The 24,255-nt window shown below is 40.6% G+C and overlaps 1 protein-coding gene and 1 long non-coding RNA gene across 4 annotated transcripts in view; one reads left to right on the forward strand and one right to left on the reverse strand.

Moving 5' to 3' along the window:
• Nucleotides 1-24,255, reverse strand: part of ARID2 (AT-rich interaction domain 2) — a 118,159-nt gene that overhangs the window by 16,413 nt on the left and 77,491 nt on the right. For 2 of the 3 annotated variants that reach the window (XM_081022248.1, XM_081022249.1), the window contains 10 exons: nucleotides 21,781-21,848; nucleotides 17,393-17,459; nucleotides 17,059-17,309; nucleotides 15,915-16,011; nucleotides 15,621-15,830; nucleotides 13,746-13,898; nucleotides 13,223-13,295; nucleotides 12,137-12,271; nucleotides 11,042-11,238; nucleotides 6,306-9,181 (listed from right to left, as the gene is read on the reverse strand). In XM_081022248.1, coding sequence (XP_080878374.1) covers nucleotides 6,306-9,181; nucleotides 11,042-11,238; nucleotides 12,137-12,271; nucleotides 13,223-13,295; nucleotides 13,746-13,898; nucleotides 15,621-15,830; nucleotides 15,915-16,011; nucleotides 17,059-17,309; nucleotides 17,393-17,459; nucleotides 21,781-21,848 — 4,127 coding nt within the window. The remainder of the gene's footprint in view (nucleotides 1-6,305; nucleotides 9,182-11,041; nucleotides 11,239-12,136; nucleotides 12,272-13,222; nucleotides 13,296-13,745; nucleotides 13,899-15,620; nucleotides 15,831-15,914; nucleotides 16,012-17,058; nucleotides 17,310-17,392; nucleotides 17,460-21,780; nucleotides 21,849-24,255) is intronic. The other variant, XM_081022250.1, reaches the window with a different exon arrangement.
• Nucleotides 3,284-4,622, forward strand: LOC308486077. The gene is made up of 3 exons (XR_013990922.1): nucleotides 3,284-3,485; nucleotides 3,579-3,639; nucleotides 3,724-4,622. It is a non-coding gene; the product is annotated as an uncharacterized lncRNA (long non-coding RNA).

Genomic DNA, 24,255 nt, shown 5'->3' on the forward strand with positions numbered 1-24,255 from the left:
CCTGCACACTGGATGCCACATTTCTAAAAAGAGGCCCAAACCATACAGTAGTTACACATTTCAGGGGGTTTCAATTTCACGGGTGAGGGTACAGGCCCCATTAAAACATGGTGGTCATTCAATAGGGGAATGTCAGGTGGGCCACAGGAGTACATTTCCAATCCTCCACCTCATTGCTAACATACACCAATTTTGTGTGTTGCACTGGGTACCAGTACATTTCCAGCCTAATTCAAAGTGTTTAACCTTTCTAAACTATAAATGGATTGGGGCTGTGTTATCTGAAGGACTGCCTTCATTCATTATAATCCTGCCCAAACACTTAGATTTGCTGCAGGGGTCCTTCTTTTGTGCCCACGGTCAGTATCTGTTAGGTTTGTGAGTGCAAGGGGGAGATGGTCTTAATGGTGGCTCCAGCTGACTTTTTGCCCCTAATGTCGCAGGCTTGAAGTGGCCTTTATAGACGTTTGCCTTCACTGCCTTAACCGGGATCACAAGTATGTTAAGAAAGTGGATTTGGAGCTGCTGCCTGACATTAACTGAAAAAAAAATCATAGAATCATAGTTTGAAGGGACTACAAGGCTCATCTAGTTCACCCACTGCAATACAGCAATCTTTTGCCCAGCGTAGGGCTCAAACCTACTACCCTGAGAAATTATTGAATACTATCTGTTATAGCCATTATTTATCGTTATCACTCCTTCCTTGAGTATCATTTTGTGAGGATATGGCCATAAAGCATTTTGCAAATACTTTTAAACAAACAAACATACCAACAAACAATACAGTTGGAATTTCACTGGAACAGGGCTGAAGTAATCCATGTAAAGAACAACCCAAGGGCATGTCATAACGTAAGACAGGAGAGAGAGACAGGAGTTTTATCATATTAACATACAGATAAAATAGGATAAGGGTCATCACACTACAAGCAATAGGAACACAATAAATAAATTGATAGTCAAAAGTTATCTGAAGCAGTAGAACATAAAACAAGAAGTTTCAAAAAGTAATCTATGCTCAAGATGAAAATTTGCAATTCAGATCACTTGGGTGTATTAACAGAATATACACAAAGTCGCACAGTTATTTAGAAACAATCAACATTTTGGAGATGCTCTGAGTAGGTAATAGGGGCTTGCTACATAACACAAAAATTGAGATCATTTATTTGAGAAGAAGTTCTAACTCTACAAGTATCTAGTAAGCATAGTTACACAAGCGGATGGGGGAGGCACTACAAGCTATGTTTTTGTACAGAGAACATTTTTTTTACAAAGTCTCACAAATTAGAATGGTTAGAAGAGTACTTGAGACATCATCTATACATTTTTTTTAAAAAAACCCTACTTTTACTTATCAAACTCCTCTTTTCCTAAAATACAAGTAAAAAATCTGGATTTGTTTCGTTTCTGCTTAGTGTCAATTACAGAAGAACAAAGGAATCTTTGTTACTTTCACCAAAACTCCATCCTCTCCACAGTAAGACTCTCCTGAGAGTAAGGATTGTTGGCTATTTGCAGTTTAGTAGCGCAGAGAGCTTGCTGGGGAGACCATGCATTAAAAAGGGACTAAAAAATAACTTAAACAAGGTTTTAATTACAAAAACAAAAACTCCTTAAACACTAAATACATCAACAACAAACCAGACCCAACCACCAACCCATCCCCCAGGGTAATGGGAGAGCTAGGTGCTGCTCCTTATATACTACACCCAATTACCAACACAGCTTAATCAATACAACTCAGCAGCACCTGCTATGTTTCACAGCTGTAAAGCTGGGTCTCGTTATCTTGCTCTGGCCCTTGCTCTGGCCCCTTAAAGACATTAACATTGGGTGGAACAATGATGAACCTTTACATTTAAAGTAACCATTCAACAAGGATACCCTACTGAATATGACTGGGCTGAGGTGCAATAAGGTCAAGGGTATGTGTGAGGGGGGAACTCCTGAGAATTGGGGAGGGGCACCATCAGTGAGTGGGAATCACCCAATTCAGCGGGGCACCCAACTCTCCGGAGAGGCTTTTCAGGGTGAAGGGAAGAAACAAAGGAAGTCAGCTTCCACAAGTCTTTGACTGCAGACTTTTCTCTGGAACTATTGTCTATAAACAAGAAAAGGCTAACATTTTGACATTTAAAAAAATATAATACAACAACAAAACAGAAAAGGAATGAGGAATGTAGCTGAGCCCAATATCCTTATACAATAACCACAATAATGGTATTTCCTGTAAGTCAGATTTCAGTGTCAGTCATCAATCAGTCATTCAATAGGTAGTGGAACAACAGTCAGTACTGTAGCTCTTAGAGGTTTCAGAAAAATGTACTTTAAAGTTGTCTGGAAACTTCAATCCTGGGGGAAGACTGAAAATGCTGCCCTGCTATAGCAAACATGATTAAGGCATCACTGTTACTGAGAATTCTCCTACTGATGCTATCATTGTCATGTGCTGTTACACTACAGGCCATTTTCCCCCCTCTTGACCTGGTAATACTTTCAGGCAGAAAAGGTTCCAAAATATGTCCACACATACAAACATTTCCTGAATGAGGAACATATCTTCCAACATTTTAGGTTCAGAAACACTTGCAATTCACAGTTCCACCCAGCTTCACCATATTTTAATGCAAACTATGCAAGAGGGGACAGCAGTTGTGGTCCCTATAGCGATTGCTGAAGTAATTAATATGATTACAGCTGCAGAACTAAAAAACGCAGAGGGAGGGGAAAGTACCAGGGATGGCTCCTGTAATATTTACAATAGCTATGAATCATGTTGAGCATATACAGCGTTCCTTCATTAGTGAACTACTGCAGCCTTAGAATTAAAGAACAGGCATTCCACAGCAGTTGGCACTCTTATTTCTAAAAGAAAGGAATCCTTATCGAATTCAAGCATCGCTTCAGCTCCCAAGAAAGAGGAGGAGCTTCAACCTATCAGCTCTCTCTCCCCACAGCCCAAAAGCAATCTCCCTTGCTTTGTCTTCTGGTCCGTCAACCTAGGGACCATCCCCTTGCAACAAGATAACCATGACCCCAAACACACACATTATATTTCTCTGGCACTTCCTCTCTTCTGGATATGCTCTCCTGCCTCCCTCTCCTGTCTTTCACATTCCTAATTTCCCAAGGAATGAGAGGCAGACAAGAGAAAGAACTCTTCCATGCCCTCTCTCATCTTTCCACCCACTTAATAGCTGCAGCCTTCTCACCTTAGAGGCTTGACAAGATTTTGTGGCTTGTAAAGGGACAGCAGGATACATAGTAATAGTCTAGCTCAATACCTGTAGTCTAAGCAGCTAAACAAACAGGATTGTGATGTCATAATTATGTCATCCAATAGAGGAATGTTTTCAGCCCACCTGCTGGCCAACTTTTAAGTACATTTTCAAGAAATTATAACTACTGTGAAACTTCTTATTCATGGTCTAGCTACTGGTTCCCAAACCCTTTTCTGTCCAGACCACTTGAAATTTGCTGTAGGTGTTCATTACACCACTTAATGATTTTTCGGCCTATTGTAGTAATTATAATGTACTGATGCTGTGTGATATTTAATTGCAGTTTTACAGACAAACCACAGACCACTTGAATGAAGCTTATGGACCACAGTTTGGGAACCCCTAGACTAAGGTACTGGTCCAATTAATAGGATAGACACTGAAATTCAAGACTGAGAAAAATCCTTACTAAAAATATTTTTTCTTCTTGTGCTAGAGTAGATCTTTTTTCAAGCTTTCTGATACCTTTGTCCCCATCCCATGAAGTGTGATCCACAAACATACAAAAACAAGAGGTTTCTGGGAGCAGGGATGTAAATAAAAGAATTCCTGGCATCCAACCACTGAAGGCATGTACATGGTGCTTGTTCCAATGCGGAGATTGCCCACTCTTCAGTCCAGCATCACTCTTTCCTCCAGCAGCACAAATTAGATATTCAACCGGTGAAGGGCTATGAGAGCAGAGCAGTGCAGCTGACTCTATGCAGCAGGGGACTTTCCCTTTTGTGCGTGAATTCACATACCACATTCTGTTTGAGTAGCTTTCCATTTTTCCACATTTAGGGAATGCTTTCGGCACTGACTTGCCTCCATGGAATATCTATACATCCATCAAAAACCCCCTGCCTGTTCAAGAGGATCCTGGGGCATGCAGGAGAGTCTACTGTATGTGAACCGAGGCCGCTACCTAGAAAGCACCCCAGATTTTCCCAAAGCTGTGTGTTATAGGCACAATTGGTACCAGTGGGCAAGTTGCCTTTCATGGTTGAGTGGATTGACAGCATTAAAACATTATTGGCTTACAACTAACAAAGCACAACTTAGGAACGTAATTCATATCTCTGGTCACATATCCCACATGGACTGCGGAATTGTATCTGCTTAGATACAGCGTTTCTATTGGCACTTGCCAAGAGAAGGACACAAAGCAAGATCAGTGTCGCCGATATGTGAGTGAAATATGCTTCATTTCTCCTTTGGATGTGAACTGGATGAAGCTGCGTCAATGCTGAACTTGTACCTGGAGGAATAATAGGTGGGGGCTAACATACTGACGCTGCATCCTGACAAAACAGAGACACTGCCGGTGGACAAAAATAAATAACAATAAATATCCATGCTGTTTGGCTAGTAGAGTTACAAGTATTTCAAGTCCGAAAACTGAACACGCTGCAGAGCTCAGTAAGTTGGAGGGTAAAAAAAGAGGTGTACAAGATCACCCATAAGTGCTCTGTGGATGATCCTGATGATATATACAACAGAACAGAGATGAATAAATTTGCACATTATGGGCACACCCAGTTGTAATTATACAGTCATTCATATTATAGTCTGCAGAAAGGCACAATTCAGCCAAAGCTTAGCGCTTTTCCACGGAAATCAATACTGCTTAAAAACCTATGCCCTAGTCTCTCTTGATGAAATCAATGCAACAGAAAAGTGCCAAACTTGGCCTGCTTCTATCCCATTTCCAGTTGTTGCTTTTTTGGCAACTTGACTGTGGAGAAACTGAAGAAAACTAGACTGTTTCTTCTAATGCATCTAAAATGTGTGTATGCTGGATTTCCACAATCAAGTGACCCACTCCCTAAGATTTCACTATGTTTTCTTCAGAACTTCATTTTGGACATGGCTTCAAGGCTTTCCCCCTTTTTCTAATTCCTGTTTGTCATGTTATTCATTTTAATGATGGCTTTGCTAGAGATTTGATTTTCTGCTGTTTTTGTTGTATAGTTTTGGAATGACTGAATATTGTTTAATTTTTTATAAGCCACCATGTGGAAAGGTGGGATATAAATAGATTAAATTGATACAATCTAAAAAAGCATCTGAATGTGCCCCTTTGATATGAGAAACATATTTCTCCCAGATAAATCCTCTACTGTGGAACAGTAGGTGAGCTATATATTCATCTCAGGAGTTTTTAAAGCTGCAAATGTCTCTCTAGCACACCAGCAACAAAATGCACACATCAGGGGAAAGCGAGCAGTTTTACTTTCAGTACTGCAGCTCTATTGTTGAACACAAGGACCCAAAAATAAGTGGAGGTAATGTCACATACATATTGCTTTCATCAAAATGAAGATAATTAACAATATATATAGCAGATGAAGTAGTAAGAAAAATGATATTGTTTGATCCAGTGAAGAGACAGTACATCTACTGATGAAGAGCTGATATTATCAATTTCATGCTCAAATGTCTCAACCATTTCAATAATCCTCCAATTTTTGTAATAAATCTTTATGCAGAAGGGAATAACCTTGCTAATATATCCCTTAGTTACATGTTTGTTTTATACAAAGCTGCATAAGGCATATGTAAAGTATACATGCTGCATAAATAAGACATCAATTGCAAATAGAGGCATTAAGATGCAAAACACAGGCTTGAATGCGACATATGCAGGAACAAAATCACGTTAAAACTGTAAAATGCAAGGAAACATCACTCAGTTTTCCGAAGAGAACCCACAATAAAATAAGTGAATACAAAAGGTTTGCCTGTGCATAATCAAATTATATCCTGATAGACTGCAGATCATTTCAGTGAATTTAAGCTGTACTATACTCCCATTGCTTAAACAATAACAGCGAGTGATACCACATCAGTATATGAATGTACAAAACAGTTTTCTTAACATTTCCAAGCTAGTGTACGAAATAATGCAAAAGTGGAATTTGTACATCTCTACACACACACACACACACACACACACACACACACACACACAACACACACACAGAGAAGAGAGAGTTGGGTAGCTAAAATAAGTAAAAACAAAGGCTCTGGACCTACCTGTGTGACCATACTTTGCATGTATGGTACTGGATGTTGCTGTTGCTGTTGCTGCTTTTGCTGAGCAGCACTTTCTATTGCTACTTTTGCTACAGTACTTGGATCTGCTCCAGCTGGCACAGCAACCATAGTTGCACTGCAGCCAGCCTTGTTAGGGTCACTGATTGTAACAATTCTAACTCCTACTTTATTTGGGATTCCTGGAACATTTTCCCTATCGTTATCCTCTGCTGGCCTCTTTACAGTTTTGCATTCTGCTGTGCCATTAGTCGACCGAACTTCAGATGACAGGGTAGCCAGGGGCCCACGAGGTCCTGAGTGTGGAACTGCTATGATTTGATGCCCCTGTATAACAGAGGCTGTTGACTGTGGCGAAACTACTACACTTGGGCGTTGCTGAGGCACATCTGAATTCAAACTTGAAGCTAGAGGTCCATTAGGTACATCAGCAATGGTACCACTAAGTTGCTGGGTTAACAGTTTTGAAGCCTCTTGTGTACTGCTGACAGCAGACGTAGTACCCAAACCTAATACAGGTCCGTTGGAAAATCTTTCCCCTTGATCACCTTTGGCAGCATCTTGTTGTGTGGCATCCATATTCCCTTGTTCTACTGGAGAAATCTCACCATTTCCTACATGATTGGAAGTTTTGTGATTTGGAATGTTTTTGCTTAAATGGGAACCATCGCCTTTTTCAAAGTCACAGATTCCATTAACAAGGGGTTTCCTCAAATCACTTTTAATTTCCTGCGTTTCTGGTTGCTCAGAGTTCTGCTTTCCAAGAGCTCCGTTTTCACCCAAGTCTAACGACGGTCCATTACTGACCTGCGAGAACTGATTGGCCTCATTCTGAGTTTTCCCTGAGTTAGCTGGAGGTAGACTGGAGTCATGTTTTCTTCCGTTTAGAAGACTTCCCGCTTGTGTTTCGTTTTCCTTTGCATCGCCATTGCTGGTGTTTGCAGCTCCTCTTCGGCAAGAAGGGTTCTCCATGACCTCAATTTTACGCTCGTGAATATGTAAACCTGTTGCCTCCTTTGCTTCTTCTTCCTTTTGGCAAATGATTTTGTCTCCTTTGAATGGGGGAGCAGCAGCAGAACATGACGATTGTCCGGCTAGAGGTGCCTGGGTAGGTGGAAGCGTTTGCACCTGCAGCCCAACTCCTGCCTGAGTGCCACTCACCGCAATTCCAGCTGGAGCAATGATCGCATTTCCCTGACTCACAGTTGCCGTAGCAAAACTAGTATTTGGCACAACTGTTATGGTGACCTGATTGCCAGAAGTCCCTTGGAAAATGGTTGCTGGACTATTTGAGATCAACTGGCCTGGCAATATTTGTAAATTGGAAATGGGAACTGTTTGGACTGTTCCTTGGGGCTGGATTGCACTCTGCACCAACTGAACGTTTTGCTGTCCAACTAGGAGTGGCTGAGCTGAAGACTGCCCTTGAACTCCAAAACTTGGTGTTTGGTTATTTGCCATCTGATAAACCACTTGAGGGCTGGGAGCTCTTGCGTTGTTTGGAGGAGGAATCTGCGGCGCTGGGAGAATTAGCTTGCCTCCAGGAGTCGATGGGCCTCGCTTAGGAAGCAACAGCTGTTTTATCAGGCTTGACTCACTAGGAGGAGGCTGGCCCACTGCTGGGTTATTTTGCTGCGACTGAACTTGCATCTGTACCTGCTGTTGCTGCTGGACTTGTATCTGTGGCTGGGACGGTGCTGGTGAATGCTGCTGCTGCTGCTGCTGCTGCCTCTTCACAGAAAGCATCTGGCTGACCGTGGGAGGGGGTCCTTGCGTTTGCGGGGTGAGCGGTGGAGAGGATATTACGGTAGGGACTTGATTATTTGAAATTGGTCCAGGTGACGGGGAGGAAGCTGGCGTTAGGTTTGGCTGCCCACCCAACTGGACAGCTTGGCCAGTGGGTATCGAAGCGGGATTGGTAAGAACAATTTGGTGAATGGCTGGTGCGTACGTTGAACCTTGCTGAGCTGGCTGGCTTACGATCACGACACTTTGCTGAGGTGGTGGAGGCTGCTGTTGCTGTGATGGCTGCATGGGCTGCTGTACCACTGTTGCGGGAACTTGCTGAGAAGGGAGGGGCTTTGGTGCAATGTTCTGAAACCCTACTCTAGATGTCGGTGGATTTTGGACGCCAGCGATCGTAACCACCTGTCCAGCAGCAACTTGGAAATTCTGAACTGTAGTAGCAGTAACTATATTGGAAGATGAAGTTGTGACATACTGCTGAGGTGCTATGATGACCGTGTCTTGTTGCTGGTTACCAGCTGTGGACTGCTGAGATGATGTTTGTACTGGCTGTGATGATGTGGTAATGAGCTGTTGACTCTGGGAAACGGCTGATGTGCATGCTGGTATGTTCTGTACTCTGCCAAATATATGGCCCTGAGGTACAGCTTGTTGAATTACCGTAACAGGAGTGCCTGAGGGTATTTGTCCCGGTACCACCGCGTGCAAAGGGGACTGCTGAATTACAGGTTGATGAAGCAAAGTCTGAGAGCTGACAACAGTAACGGAGGGCTGTGGCCCTGCAATGCTAGGATTCTGATTGGAAGGTTGTGCGCCACCGCCTACAGCGATAGTAACAGGAACTGCAGACTGGGGAACGGTGCTCTGTATGACTGTGGCCTTGACTACTTCACAAGAAATTGGAGCTTTGTTCTGTATGACCGTCATGGGAGCATTTTGTTGTTGCTGACTGTGAACTGAAGGGTTCTGTAGTATCCTGGAGCCAGTCTGTACCACTGCAGGTGCACCTTGAATAGGAAAAGACATTTGTGTTGCAGTTAGAGTTGAAGACTGATTGTTAATAGAGGTCCTTGGAAAATAGTTTCCAACACTTGGCGGTCCATGTGGGAGTCCTGTAGACCAAATAAAATGGGGGGGGGGAGGCCATTAGTAGGAACCTTGAGATTATAGCAAGCAACATTTCAAAGTAGAAGTATTATTAGTTAACTTAAACACGCATGGTTTTTTAATTAGCTTTGGAGTCAGCACTAACCACAGACTTTGTACATACCAGACAGAGGTTCAAGTATCTATCACTGTACTTGGTGTCCATGTATGTCCCTTCCTCTCCTTATAACTCCAAGGGCCAACAATGGTGTGAAATGCCATCATAAGGAGATAAAGAACTACAGAACTTTTAGAAGACATCTGAAGGCAGCCATGTATCAGTAAGTTTGACTTTTCATGTTTTTATATATGTTGGAAGCAGCCCAGAGTGCCTGAAGCAATCCAGCCAGACGGGTGGGGTATAAATAATAAAATTGTTGTTGTTGTTCTGGTTCACCCCAGCTGAATGCCCAATTTGCCAGGTACACATGACCTGCTTTTGGATAACATCAGTGTGCTACAAAATGCAGGCTTACGATTTAAGTTGTTAAATAATAATTTGCATTATTTACATCAACTAACATGGAAACCAGCTGAAGTAATCTCCTCTACCCCCAGAAAAATGGTTTCCAAAGCATTGTAGTGTTGTCTCCAGGGTTGTGTATATGTATATCTGCATATCGTATTTTTCCATGTATAAGACTAGGTTTTTTCCCTTTAAAATGTCAAAAATTAGGGGGCGTCTTATACATGGATACATCTCCCCCCCATTTTCTTAAATCTGAGTCCCCCAAAATAGGGGGCGTCTTATAGACAGAAAAATACGGTGATTTCACACACCAGCCCACCATGCAGTACACTTATATCATGTATATCTTGCTTTTGGAAAAAAAATCACAATTCCAGGGCAGCTTAGTAAACACATGGCTTTGGAACACAGGCTCCCCCTCAGCCTCCATGCAGAATGTCAGGGACTGCCCTGCACATCAGCAGGAATGTCTCACCCATATGATCTGCATGCCTTCTCTTTGTAGTGGAAGGATCATATGGCAGGCTATACATAATCAACTGCATCAGACTCTAGATGCAGAAAAGAGCCAGAATGCATGTGCGTGTAACCTTAGTTCCCATGCCACACTGGGTATATATGTCTCTACGGGTAGCAGCAAACTGCGGGAGGCAGTGGAAGACAGGCGTGCTTTGGTCCATGGGGTCACGAAGAGTCGACTAAACAACAACAACAATGGGTAGCAGCATGTACAGTGGTGCCTCGCAAGACGAAATTAATTCGTTCCGCGAGTTTTGTCGTCTTGCGATTTTTTTCGTCTTGCGAAGCACGGTGTCGGGAAAGTTTTGGAAAAGCTTCAAAAATCACCAGAGTCTTTAAAACCTCAAAAAAGGCAACCACACCGCGTTCTATGAGTTGCTCCTCGAAGTCAAGTCGCAACTGTATTAACGGAAACAAACTTGCAAGACGTTTCCATCTTGCGAAGCAAGCCCATAGGGAAAATCGTCTTGCGAAGCAGCTCAAAAAACCCTTTCGTCTAGCGAGTTTTTTGTCTTGCGAGGCATTCGTCTTGCGAGGTACCACTGTATAGTGGCCAGACCTGCCTTCCCAACACGGGTGTCACTCCTGTTTAGCCGCATGGGGTGGTGGAGAAGTTGGGGCTGTGTGGGTTCACTGATGGACAAAGCATACTGGCATTATGCTCCTGCTGCTGCCCCTGCATGACTCCAACCTTGCCAGCTAGGGCAGCACCATCCCAAAACATGCGCGACTCTTGGTCAACATTTGACATAATACTGCAGTACTTGAACCAGCCCAACATTTTATGCTCTGAATCAATTCAAAACTCAACATAAAATATTCACAGTATATAAATTACCTGCTGGTGAAGGAGAAGGAGCTACATCAGGAACAGAATCAACCCGAAGGACGGGTGTTGTCGAAGGTTGTTGCTGATAGTACATCTGAATAGGGAGAGGTATAGCCCTCCTTTTCACTCCTAACACATGAATATGTGCCTGCCCATTGTTATTTGTATCCTCTATTCTCTTCACTGAGTGATTGGGAAAGACAGTTCTGCCAAACACAAGCAAGCAAACAAACACATTATTGGTAGCAGTGATATACTAATTCATTTTGCTAGCTTTTTTCAATGATCTTCTGAGCATAAAATCTAGCTTTGTATGCAAGTATATTTTCTAAGTATTGTGGTAAACTACGTCAGAAAAACCATTCCTCAAGGCAATTGATGGACATTTCAGTTTCCTGCCAAACGTGAGGGTTCTGAAGTAGCGATTATATCAGTGCTTCCCAACCAAGCCTGCTGTAAGCAATGATCAGTTCATGTTTCAGCACCAAGGAAGTGTGGGCATTGGCAATGGAATTGGTATGGAGAAGAGAACACAGTAGTGGAGCACTTGGGAAGAAGAATGGATCAGAGGGAGACAGAAAACGAGTGCTGGAAGAAAAATAGTACTGAATTCCATCCAGTTATTTTTAAAACAGGGAACAGCACAGGAAGGAAACTGTGCCTTCTAAGCCTGAGAAAATTTCAAAAAGGCAATGGAGTACATATGGGCCATGGCAATGATTGCTATTTAAGGGCGAGGTGGAAATCTAAGGCAAGAAAGAAAAAGCACTATAAAATGTTCTAGATTTCTTCAGCATAGTATGCTGCTTGCATCCCACAGCTACTTTTTCTTATAGATCAGCAGGTTCAAAGGAAGGTCTCCCAGACTCTTGGCTCCAGGTTTTAGGTTTGGGTTTTCAAAAGATAGCTAAGATAAAATGAAAAACCCACATGGAATGTTTGAAAATAGCAAAAACAATGGTTATACCAACAACTACCACCTTTAACAATACAAGATGGTCATATCCATAGCACACTTTCTCCTTAAATTTGCAAATCAATACAAACTGCAGAACACCACACATCCCCAGGCTGTGATTTATTCTGTGAATAAGTTAAACTTACCGAAGACATTTATAAAATCCAGTTGATGTTAGGATTCCACCGCGAGCTAGTTTGCTGCACGTGGAGAGGTATTCAGAGTACATTTCAGCTCGGGAGATTGAACAATCTGGATTGACCTCAAAATGGGCATTCAACCTAAGGAAACGATTTGGGAGAGAGAAACAAACTATATAAGCACATATGCAAAAACTAACTGGCTTACTGTTCTGCAACCATGTTTTTCAAACTTTTTAAGAAGCACTTCCTACATCTACATTTCTGACAAAGAGCCTCTGTGCACTGCATAAGGTTCTGGATGCAACTCCAGTTCCATGGGACACTGGCTGGCCTTTGGATCTCTTCCACTGCCCTGCAAAATAAAGTCTCTTCATGGCTTTGATATTACTTTGGAATGTTTTCCAGTTACACATGCAGCCTGGTAAGCACCTGTACAGATGGCAATACAGTAGGTCTGGCACCTCTTGAAAAAGACTATACAGTTGCTTATTCCTACAGTATGATAATGAATTTTATATTCCAATGAATATAGTATAGGATGGTGCTATGGTGGCCTAATGTAAAGGCTAATATATCAGTGTTTCTTCAACAAAAATTATCACACTAAGCTGTGCTTCCTTGATATAAACATTTCTGAACTACACACACACACACACACACACACAGCGAGAGACATAGTGCTTATGTATGAAAATGTGCAAATCTATGAAAACATTTAAGCACGGGATGTAACAAGAAAGAAAGAAAGAAAGAAAGAAAGAGCAGAACATACAACAGCCATCTTAATACAAGGGTAAAAATCAAGCCCCTTGCTGTGAAGATATAATTAAATGCTTTATGCTCTTATCTGAAAACCATGACACTTAAAATAGAAAGGAATATTGTATCATTCAGCCTTTCTTGAAAAGGCTGTGCACTACTACACAGCAATGTTCAAATTAGCTGATTAATATTTCTTCTAAACAACATCAGAATATTTTTATTTCTAAAATATACATCAACCTTTAAAATGAAAATATTTTAAATTTAAACATTCTCCTATGGTTGGCTTTCTCTCCCAGCATTAAAATCCTTGAATTATGTACTCACCACTGGCATGCAAATTTTTCACTGTCAATTTCTACTATTCCTGGTGGTGGAGCAACATGTGGTGCTCTTGATGCTATGGAACAGAAATAACAGTCGGGGTCAAGGATTTAAACCACCACCTCACCACCCTTTTCATTTGTTTAGTTTCCACCCCTTACTATTTCTCAAACGTGTATTTGGACTTGTTTTCCTGAGAGCAACTCTGCCTGAAGGTAGTGGAGCTTGCATTTATTTGGTGTCCAATGCCATCAGTGCTGAATGCAAGCCAGGGTCCCAAAGAAACACTCTAAGGCTCCCAATTGTTCCTTTGCAGCCATGGCTTTATCTAGCCCATACCTGATGTCTGATGAATTAACAGGTGGGTGTAGCTAGCTCAAAGTGGCCTGGTGTGCCCAACTGGGAGGCCTGGCTAGCCTAATTAGGTCCATGGGCTGGAGGATCCCCAACAATGCAGTAAAAGGTGAACACCATACACTATACAATATAATTTTTATATAATTTGTTTAGCAACAGCAATACTAACCTGGGGTAGTATGTGATGGAACCTGCTCCACTTGCTGCTGCCTGATATCGGAGAGTAGATGGCTCGTACTCTGATGTTCGACAAGTTTTACAGCCCCGAGTGCATCTGATCCAAACATCTGGATGTCCATTGAGACCAGACATACTAATGTATCTGAATCATTAACATTAATCATGTTAATATTAACACAATAGAAACTGAAGGACAATTCATTTATTACGCTTTCTCTATTCAACTGATGAAAATGAAAACAGCTTTATAAGTTTGGTATATGCATTTTTCTTGGCCTGGTATTTATTATTGCATTTAACTCATAATTTTATATACTACTTGATTGTAAAACCCCCTCAAAGGAGGTATTATACTGAAATCATAATTGAAGAATCCAGATATCTGCTTTTGTCATTTAGTATAATCTTGGGTGGGGGGGAACAGATTCAGTTATTTGAAGATGTTCTAGGAAGACCATGTTTCTTATGAATGTGTCAACTTGATAATAAAGCATAGCATCAGACATAGAATCCAGTACTTAGTATGGACTCTTGAGAATCTAAGGTATTAAAAGAAACCATATTCTAATGCAGGGGTCAGCAAACTTTTTCAGCAAGGGGCTGGTCCACTGTCCCTCAGACGTTGTGGGGGGCCGGACTATATTTTGGAAGAAAAATATGAATGAATTCCTATGCCCCACAAATAACCCAGAGATGCATTTTAAATAAAAGCACACATTCTACTCATGTAAAAACACGCTGATTCCCGGACCGTCCACGGGCTGGATTTAGAAGGCGACTGGACCGGATCTGGCCCCCGGGCCTTAGTTTGCCTACCCATGTTCTAATGGACAAAAATGGAAAGTATCAAAAGAGCCTCCAGATCACAAGATAGTCATTTGGTGTCCTCCAAGGCTACATATCCTTCGTTGGTGGTTTTTAGTCATGCTACCTGCATATTAATCTGCTACCTTCCATAGTTTACTATTAACTTTTCTTGACTTTGTATCACTTTTTTCATCCACCCTCTTTCTGTAAATACTCAACTACTGAGATCAGAACAAAGCATGCAAACTAAGCAAGTTTACACAACTTACTTATTGGCATAATTTATTTTGTGCACAGTTTTGTGCAACCTTCCTCGTTGAAAAATATGCATTTCTTTGGTGCAAATGACAAAAAACTGCACTGCAACAGCCTTACTTTTATGTAGCACTTTTAATTTTCAAAAGTCCTTTACAATTCTTGTTTGTGTTGGGGTTTTTTTTGGGGGGGGGGAAATGTATGACTCCAACTTTACAAATGGGTAACAGTGTCTGCGAAATAGGAATTGGCTAAGATCACAGCAGGGACGCGGGTGGCGCTGTGGGTAAAACCTCAGCGCCTAGGGCTTGCCAATCGCATGGTCGGTGGTTCGAATCCCCGCGGCGGGGTGAGCTCCCGTCTTTCGGTCCCAGCTCCTGCCCACCTAGCAGTTCGAAAGCACCCCTAAGTGCAAGTAGATAAATAGGTACCGCTTTATAGCGGGAACGTAAATGGCGTTTCCGTGTGCTGCGCTGGTGCTGGCTCGCCAGAGAAGCTTCGTCACGCTGGCCACGTGACCCGGAAATGTCTCCGGACAGCGCTGGCCCCCGGTCTCTTAAGTGAGATGGGCGCACAACCCTAAAGTCGGACACGACTGGCCCGTACGGGCAGGGGTACCTTTACCTTTTAAGATCACAGCACAATAAGTTTTTGTGGCACAATGGGAACTTGAACCAATGCCTTTACAATCCAACTCAAACTCTCTACCCACTGAACTGTATTAACTGTTGTTTACTTAATAAGAAACATGTCTGTGAGCCTATAGCTAAGGATATTGATAATTTCAAAAAATTGCTCTTACCTATGCTTTTGTCAACTTTTGCTATCTTAGTACAAGCCACTTCACCCATTTCAGTGAGCATATAGAGCACTTCCAAAGCTGATATGACAAGTAACACATCAGGCAAAGTGAGATGACAGATGATTTCTTTGTAGGATTCTTGATCTACATATTCACAAATTAAGACACCATTGTCCTCAGCTTTACAAAGATTAGCCAAGATTTCCATGCCTGAAACAAAAACAAATATTTTAGAACCAAACATCTTTATCCTCAATTATCCAGACTAGAAGTAATAACCACATAACAGCTTACCCCTCATTTTTAAGAATCTATCTCTTGCCATTAAGCATTTTGTAACAGTATGAAACATTAGATGAGTTGTTTTGAAATCAACAGGGTCCAATAGAAGCTGAAAAAGAAAGAAAGCACTTTTACCTGAGTGATGTACTTATAATGGAGAATAATATTTACAATCACCGAAATGATTAGAAAGATGTCACATTCAATACTGAAAACATTTTCAAATGGATGCTATATCATTTCCAGTACTGTGGATAAGTAAAGCTTGTTCTTCATTAACTTTCACTGTTTTTATTACCACTAAATTCAGTCTCGTGTATGAAATTTTGAAAGCAAAAGGAAATAACAGTCCAAATCCATTCATTTCTACTAAAAATTCTCTCTGAGTTCAATGAAAATTATTGCCAAGTAAATGTGCAGAGGATTGCGGCCTAAGGTTACAGTTCTATCTGTTCTTATCTGGCACCCCAGTGAAAACAAAAGGATTTATTTTTGAGTAAGCATGTATAGGATTGTTCTGTATGGCTTTGTTTGCACTACTTTATGGCTTGTTTAGATTATATTGGAAGGCCAGCCAATAGCTTTAAACATACCAGGAAAAATAAGCATTAAATGTATAGGACATTTCCAGAATTTGAAGAGATTAGGGCCCTTTTGAATACACCACAAAGGAAGTCTAAAACAGCCACTTTTACTGTATTAAGAATGCACTGGGCGCAAGCTAGGAGAACAGTAGCCAATCTTCAGTGTTAAATGTAAAAGTATTATTGACAATTTGTGGATTTTGATTTTAGTGAAGGGTTACATTTCGGGTGAGGGTATGAAATCTAATTGTTTAATCTCATCCCAGACAAAGAACAGGGATACTACTTTGAAACAAAACAAACAACCCATATCTTTACATCCAAATGAGGCATTCCATGATTACAAGTACATGCTATGAAGAACACAGGGATACAATTTCAGTGGACTAAAAATATCTGCAGAAACTTGCTGTTCTCAAAAATATTTGAAGAGATAATAAGAAACAACAGGAAAGAGTCTGGAAGATCTCTAGTCCCCTTTTATATGAGAATCCTTAATGTTTAAACTCAATCCAGCCTTGCGATTCAAGCCTTTTAACTCATAAAGAGCATATTTTGAATTTGTTTCTTACCTCTGCGGCAATGTTTCCTAATGTGTCAAGCCCCAACTGTCTTAGAGAAATAAAATGACTGTGAGCAGAGAGTAATAAGAAACGAAGACAGGTACGATTAGCTGCCAACAGCTTTACATTTCCCTCCTCAAAGGAAAGATTTCGTAAAATCACTGCAATTTGGAGAACCCGTTGTCCTTCAATATCGTTAATGCCCAACTTGCGTGGTGGATGAAATAAAGACTCCCATATCCAGTCTTCTGGTGTAGCATCTATAAAAGACAACACATTCACTTGAACAGTTTCTGCTCTAGATACCCCAGATATAATCCAATGCTCATTTGACGTAACTCACCTTGAGATTTGTTTCTGTCTGAAATGAGGTCACGTACTTCATTATCTTCAACAATATCCCTCCAAAACTGAACAAAAACAAACAAACATTGATTTATTTTTTTATTGCAAAGTTTCCTTGAACAAGGAAGCAGTCTGAAAAACCCATTGTGATGCGGGGGAAATGATGAGACTGATTACAATATCAGTATGTGTATCTGATTACAAAATGTGTATTTGAAGAAGTGTGCATGCGCATAAAAGCTCATACCAAGAACAAACTTAGTTGGTTTCTAAGGTGTTACTGGACAATATATCTACCGTATTTTTTGCCCTATAAGACGCACTTTTTCCCCTCCAAAAATGAAGGGGAAATCTGTGTGCGTCCTATGGGGCGAATGCAGACTTTCGCTGAAGCGTGGAGAGTGAGAGGGGTTAGTGCGCACCGACCCCTCTCGCTCTCCAGGCTTCAGGAAGCTATCAGCAAACCTGGGGAGCCCGCAGGAGTTCCTGCAGGGCTCCCTAGGCTGCGGAGAGCAGCCTGCTGCCCGGAGCGCGGGGCGCGCTGAAGCAGAGTGCCCTGCGCTTCGGGCAGATATCCGCAAGCCTGGGGAGCCCGCGGGAGTTCCCGTAGGGCTCCCTAGGCTGCAGATAGCAGCCTGCTGCCTGGAGCGTGGGGCGCGCTGAAGCAGAGCGCCCCGCACTTCGGGCAGATATCCGCGGCTGGGGGGGGGGGAATAATTTTTTTTTCTTTATTTCCCCCCCAAAAAACTAGGTGCGTCCCATAGGGCGAAAAATACGGTATCTATCTATCTATCTATCTATCTACCTACAATAACTTAGTTATGAAGCAAAAATCATGATAAAATTACAGTGCAGGATTGTACACTCCTGACCCAAAAGTACTATTTTGCCTTCAGCATTTAGCTGCATAGCTACAGATGTGAAGTGACAGAATTATGCACTTCAAAAACTTATTCATGTTGTGCCTTTCTTTAACGAACAAATACCATCCATTTATTTTGGTTGGATATTTGCATCTTTTTATTTAATGTGCTCAATTTATTTTCTTTCAATTTGGGATAAGCTGTGAACCTATAGAGAGTCTTGGACTATGACTCCATATTACTTCAATCACCCTTGATTATTAGCTATGCTTGCTGGGGCTGGTGGAAGCTGAAGTCCCAATAACAACTAGAAGGACATTTGCTCCCCATTCTTGATGGCCAATGCTGCAGTATCATTTTAAATCAAAACAACCACTGACGCAAAATAATTTCATGTTTAAAAGTAAAAGACATCAGCATGAATAACAAAACTCTAAGCCATCTGCCACCTTTTGTTATATGCTTATTTTTAATCCTATCAGTCTCTTGTTCTTCTATCTCGAAATGAAACTCGTATGTAGTGTCACTGTAAATATCATGGCAAGAAAGTGCAGCTAATTCACACTTGGTTGGGAGAGCAAGCATAAAAAGAACAGCTTAAACACTATTCCACTATCTGGGGGGGAAATCAAAGAAGAAAATAAAATGTAACACTATATAACAATTTATGCAAACATGATCTCTTTATCAATTATTGAATGTACAGTAATAGAAATGACACGTCTAAAATCCACTTAATGCACGCCTTCATTAAAACATGAAACAATTACCATATTTTTTACACCATAACACTCACTTTTTTCCTCCTAGAAAGTAAGGGGAAATGTCTGTGCGTGTTATGGAGGAAATGCCTACGGGTGGCATGCCTACGGATTTTCCTCCTCTAAAAACTACGTGCATGTTATGGTCGGGTGCGTGTTATAGAGCGAAAAATACGGTAAGTATTTAAGTAGGGTGCACTATACTACTAAATATTAAAAAAGGAAAAAATAGAATTTCCAAAATATAGCTAATTTTAGAAGCAGTGTTACTAAACGGCATTCCTAAGTAATTCTTTTTAAAACTGTGCTATCATACTAGATACACTGTAACAATTATAAATAGATTTTGGAAAACATCCAAGCTTCCTATTAAAAAAATCCTCACAACATAACTGAAGCTCCTGTTACTGCTATCACTAAACAATGAGACATTCCTGGACTATCTTTCCTCGGGACACAAATATTCAACGGATGTAACAGGTCAAACACATATAATTTGGTACATTTATTTATGCACCCCTAGCAATAACTATTTGTGGCCTTTTTGGTGTATCGACCAAATGACATGCGACACAATTCTTCCCCCTGGAAGCACAGCACCCATATGTAGAAGGATCCCCCAAAAGATGCAAACAGAGCGTTCCCCAACCCAGCAATATGAATGCATAGTCATTCAGCGCACCAGGCTATTGTGGTGGTACCTTGGTTCTCAAACGCCTTGGTTCTCAAACGCTGAAAACCCCGAAGTAAGTGTTTAGGTTTTTGAACGTTTTTCAGAAGCCGAATGTCCGATGTGACTGTTGGCTATTGTTTCCGGGGCATCTGCACCAATCAGAAGCTTCGCCTTGGTTTTCGAACATTTTGGAAGTCAAACAGACTTCCGGAACAGATTAAGTTTGGCGCTTTTGTTTTTGCTATTTATTTTGTGTTTTTGGTGAATTTGTTTTTGTGACTGTGTGAAACCCAGTTCAGCTACTGATTGGTTGATTGATTGCGTGACTGTGGAAATGGATAAAAGCCCCCCCCCCATCCAAACAATGACTATCATCAGTGCAGGTAAGGGGAAAAAATAATTTTAATTTTTATCATCTACAATACTCATTTATTTTATAGTACAGTACATTGACTATTGCTTTAATTTAATGGATCACTGTTCTCGTTAGACAGCAAAATTCATGTTAAATTGCTGTTTTAGGAGTGTTTTTTTAAAGGCTGGAACAGATTAATCAGTTTTGCATTGCTTTCCATGGGAAAGTGCTCCTTGGTTTTGGAATGCTTTGGTTTTGGAACAGACTTCCAGAACGGATTAAGTTTGAGAACCAAGGTACCACTGTACAGCTACCAAATTCTGGCCCATTCCACTTCCTCCAAGCTTGTATTGTTTTTAACTGAGTGGAAAGTATGGGCTGGGAGGCAATATGGGATTGCATGCATCCTTTGCCATTAACAACTGTTTGCAGTGAAGGGACATGGCCTCAATTTTAAGTGGTGCTGTGCTACAACTGCTAGACGAATAAAACTTTGGACACTTTTCTCAAACAGATGTTTTTATTAGAAAACCAATATTGCAATGAGATAAAGATAAAACCCTCAGCAAGAAACCATTTTTAATTACTGAATGCTACCATTTTTGCTATGAAGGCAAATTGACATTCTCCGCATTTCTCCTATTGTTATTAATCTTATCTTCAGACTTTATACTTTTTTCTCTGTGAAATAGATTTATATTTAAAATAGTATTAGCTAATTGCCTGAAAAATGTATATATGGAAACTTTTTCACTAGTGCCTAAGAAATGTTAAATCTGGGCAGAAAAGTCACATTTACTTCATAGATACAGAGGTCCTTTTTAGTTTCACACACTTCTGTCAATAAAATTAAATTACATATTTTAAAATGTATTTCGTTTTTATGATCTCAAGTGCCTCAAATTCGGTTTCAAAAGTGTCAAATTCTGGATTATTTTCATCAACACATGAACATATATAATACAATCCACCTGTACTGTCATTATTTGCTTGTTGCAAAAACTGATGAAGTAATTAATAATTCTTACATATTAACACAAAAAGATGCTTTACCTTAAGTTTTCTTGTTAGTGGATTAATACAGCTGATCGTGCCCTCTAGTGGGCAAACAAATGTTTTGGGGCTCTTAAATAAAGCATCTCTAATACATCCACTGTGTGCATGAAATGCTATATTTTGGGACCTAGTATATAGTGCTCACGGCACAGTAACCACCTGAATTGTTTATCACACACATAGGTCAAAATATGGCATACAAGGCTGAGTGGTGGTGTGCAACATGCAACAATGCAGTGTCTTCTCAAGGAACAGTACACACAGCCTATCGTGAACACTATCCACGCTCAACAAAATAACTGACATGGGTGTGCAAACTTGGTTGCGTGAAACTCAGCTAAGTTGTACATATAACTTTGGAGCTGACTAAGGAGACTTTCACACATTCTAAATGCTGTTTCTCAATACTAATCTACAATAACACAGTCGCTGTATTATTACCTCCAGCAGCACCTACTGGGGAGAAGGAAGCTTTCAATCTATCCCTGCACCTACCCACTTATTTGAAATACCTGAGAGCTCTTTATTTGATCCACTCTAAATAAAATTCCCTTCTCTTTAGTCTAGCTTTGTCACTACTATTTAAGCACAATGTTTAAGCTGCACTGTTAAACTGTAAGGCTCTATCACACATTTTTTTTGACATGCTGTTTTTAAAACTATATTTTTAAAAATTACCTTAACAAAATCTCTATCCGTTTTCTCCTTCCATTCTTCACCAAACACAGTAGAAAATGAACCTAAAGCTATGAGTTAAAAAGCATTAAAGTTACAATTAAAAATTGTCCATAAACAGCTGTGACAATACTATAGATAATTTGAAAACAGTGTAATTTTGCGGTATTGTGGCCAGCCAATCTTATTCAGTTGCAATATACTTTTCTACTACCAATATTACAGTTTATTAGAAGTAGCATAAATATGTTTTTAAATTGTTTTGAGTTATGTCTTCTGCTTGGAGTGGGGTATTTACAACATGGAGAAGAGTGCTTTCTTTTGAAGGGCAACAGCCCATTATATCAACTCATCTAAAGCTGCATGAATTGGACTGCTGTTAAGTAGAATGGGGGGTGGGGGAGTTCTTTTATCAATCCTGAATAATAAAGGAACTACCTGCTATAATTATGCCACAGGCTAAACAAGCCAGGAAGAAGAAAAAATGAGTGAAAAATCTATGCTGAAGAAGTAAACTCTACGTTGTGAAAATTCAAATGTTGTGCTTAAAAACATTATGCAAATAACATTCAAAGAAACTTGCTTAGTTGCAGAAAGCTGTTCATTTTGCTTGCTTTGATCTGAATCTCATATTTGAGTTCTCGCACAAAGTAGAATTTTCTTGAAAGGAACTAGCATGGCAAAAAGGCGATAACTTCAAGCCACATATTTCTTAGGTGCACACAATTCCCTGCATGTTGGTGTCCTCTGTCTACAGTTTCCAGCCTGCCTAGAAACCTACTTAAAAAAAACAAGTGGAAATGCAGACACCTAGAAATCTGTCCACATTCAGATCCTACAGTGTATGTAAAGAAGGCATCCTGGTTCCTTTCTAAGATGCATTAGTGGGTAGTAGGTATAAAAAGGTTGAATACCCCTGGGCTAAACCCTAAAAGGTTCATTGAACTATCTGAGATAACCACAGGAATTGATGTAGTTAGTTCCAAGGCTCATCCTATTCTCTGAACAAAGGAATGTTCTATGTGCACAAGAAACTGACATGTGTGAATGGAGTGTCTCCTTTATTACAGAGAATGGGAAATCTCTGCATACCCGAGCCTTTAGACTGCACTCTTCAAGTCTAAATACTTGATTTTTAGGATCTGGACAACTGACTTATATGCAATGCTGATCAAAGTTTGATAACAAGCAGCTGCATAGAATTCAAATCCTAAAATTTACTCTCTGGAATATGCCCGCAATATGGAATATTTTTTTAAGGCAGATGTGAAACCCCCCCACCAAAAAAATGCATCTCTTATGCTCTCTTTTTGGAGTGATAATAGTGTTATACAGCTATGTTGAAACACACATTTCTCTAGGTATCAGAGTAAAATTTTACACAGGAAGTTTAGTTCTGTCTTCAGCTGGATGCTGGCCAGCTGCAGGCTCTCTGATTTAATCCAAATTGGCCTTTATGGCAGGAGTTCAACATCAAATTCTGTCAGTTTCAATAAATATAATGGCTGTATTCAGATGTCACACTCAACCATAGTTTAGTAAGACTCCACTCTTTTTTCCTCTTCTTCAGCAATGCAGTCTCTTCTCAGTCTCTTCTCCTTCGGGTGCAGCAGTTAATGCTAACTATGGTTTGTTTAACAAGCCAGCTTCATAATTCATGAAGCATTCTCCATAATCAAAGTTTGTGTAGTCTGAAGACAACAAGCAGCAGCAAATCTAACCTGGAAGTGGAAGTTTCCTAATTCCTCTTTGTAGCCAAATCAGAAGTAGGGAGAAGGGCAACAGCCCAAGGCTTGCTGCAGCTCATGCATCCTACATTAACCTATGGTTTAGTATGATATCCAAATGTGGCCAGTAGCTGCATACATGTCCTTTTACCAGTGGTTCAAAAGCACATCTCTTCAGCAATTATTCTCACCTAAATCTCTGGCTGCAAGAAACAAATAGCCCCCCCTCTCCCCAAAACCCCATTAGTTTGTTTATTCCAGTCTTCATAAACACATATTTGGCCATGATCCTTGTTCTACTCTAGACTAAGAAAGCAAGACATGATTAACCATTTCAAGAAAACACAAGAGATGCTTGAAATACTGAAACTTGTTTGAAATTCAAACTATTGTGAAATATTAAAGAAAGAAAAGAAAGTTACAAAAACTTGCACAAGTGTGCTATAGAAGCAATGAGACCGGAAGGATCTCAGCAGAAGAACACTGCAGGATACAGAACTACTGGACAAAAAGTGGGTCAGCTTACTGGAGGTAATAGAATCAGCGTCATTTTAACTTTAGTGTATCATCTCACCAGTGACTTGCGAGAACTTTAGGGTCAAGTACCAATCCAAAATATCCCCTCAGTTCAGGGGTTGGTTCATAGATGAAATTATTGGAATATTGTTTCTACGTATTAGGCTGCTATTAATAGCCCTGTCTTGTGCACCTTTTCTCAGAAATGTAGTAACTATTTGTTTAAGGCTGAGGA

The sequence above is a fragment of the Podarcis pityusensis genome (genome assembly GCF_964106645.2).
Source record: "Podarcis pityusensis genome assembly, chromosome: 10".
NCBI classification, from domain to species: domain Eukaryota; kingdom Metazoa; phylum Chordata; class Lepidosauria; order Squamata; family Lacertidae; genus Podarcis; species Podarcis pityusensis.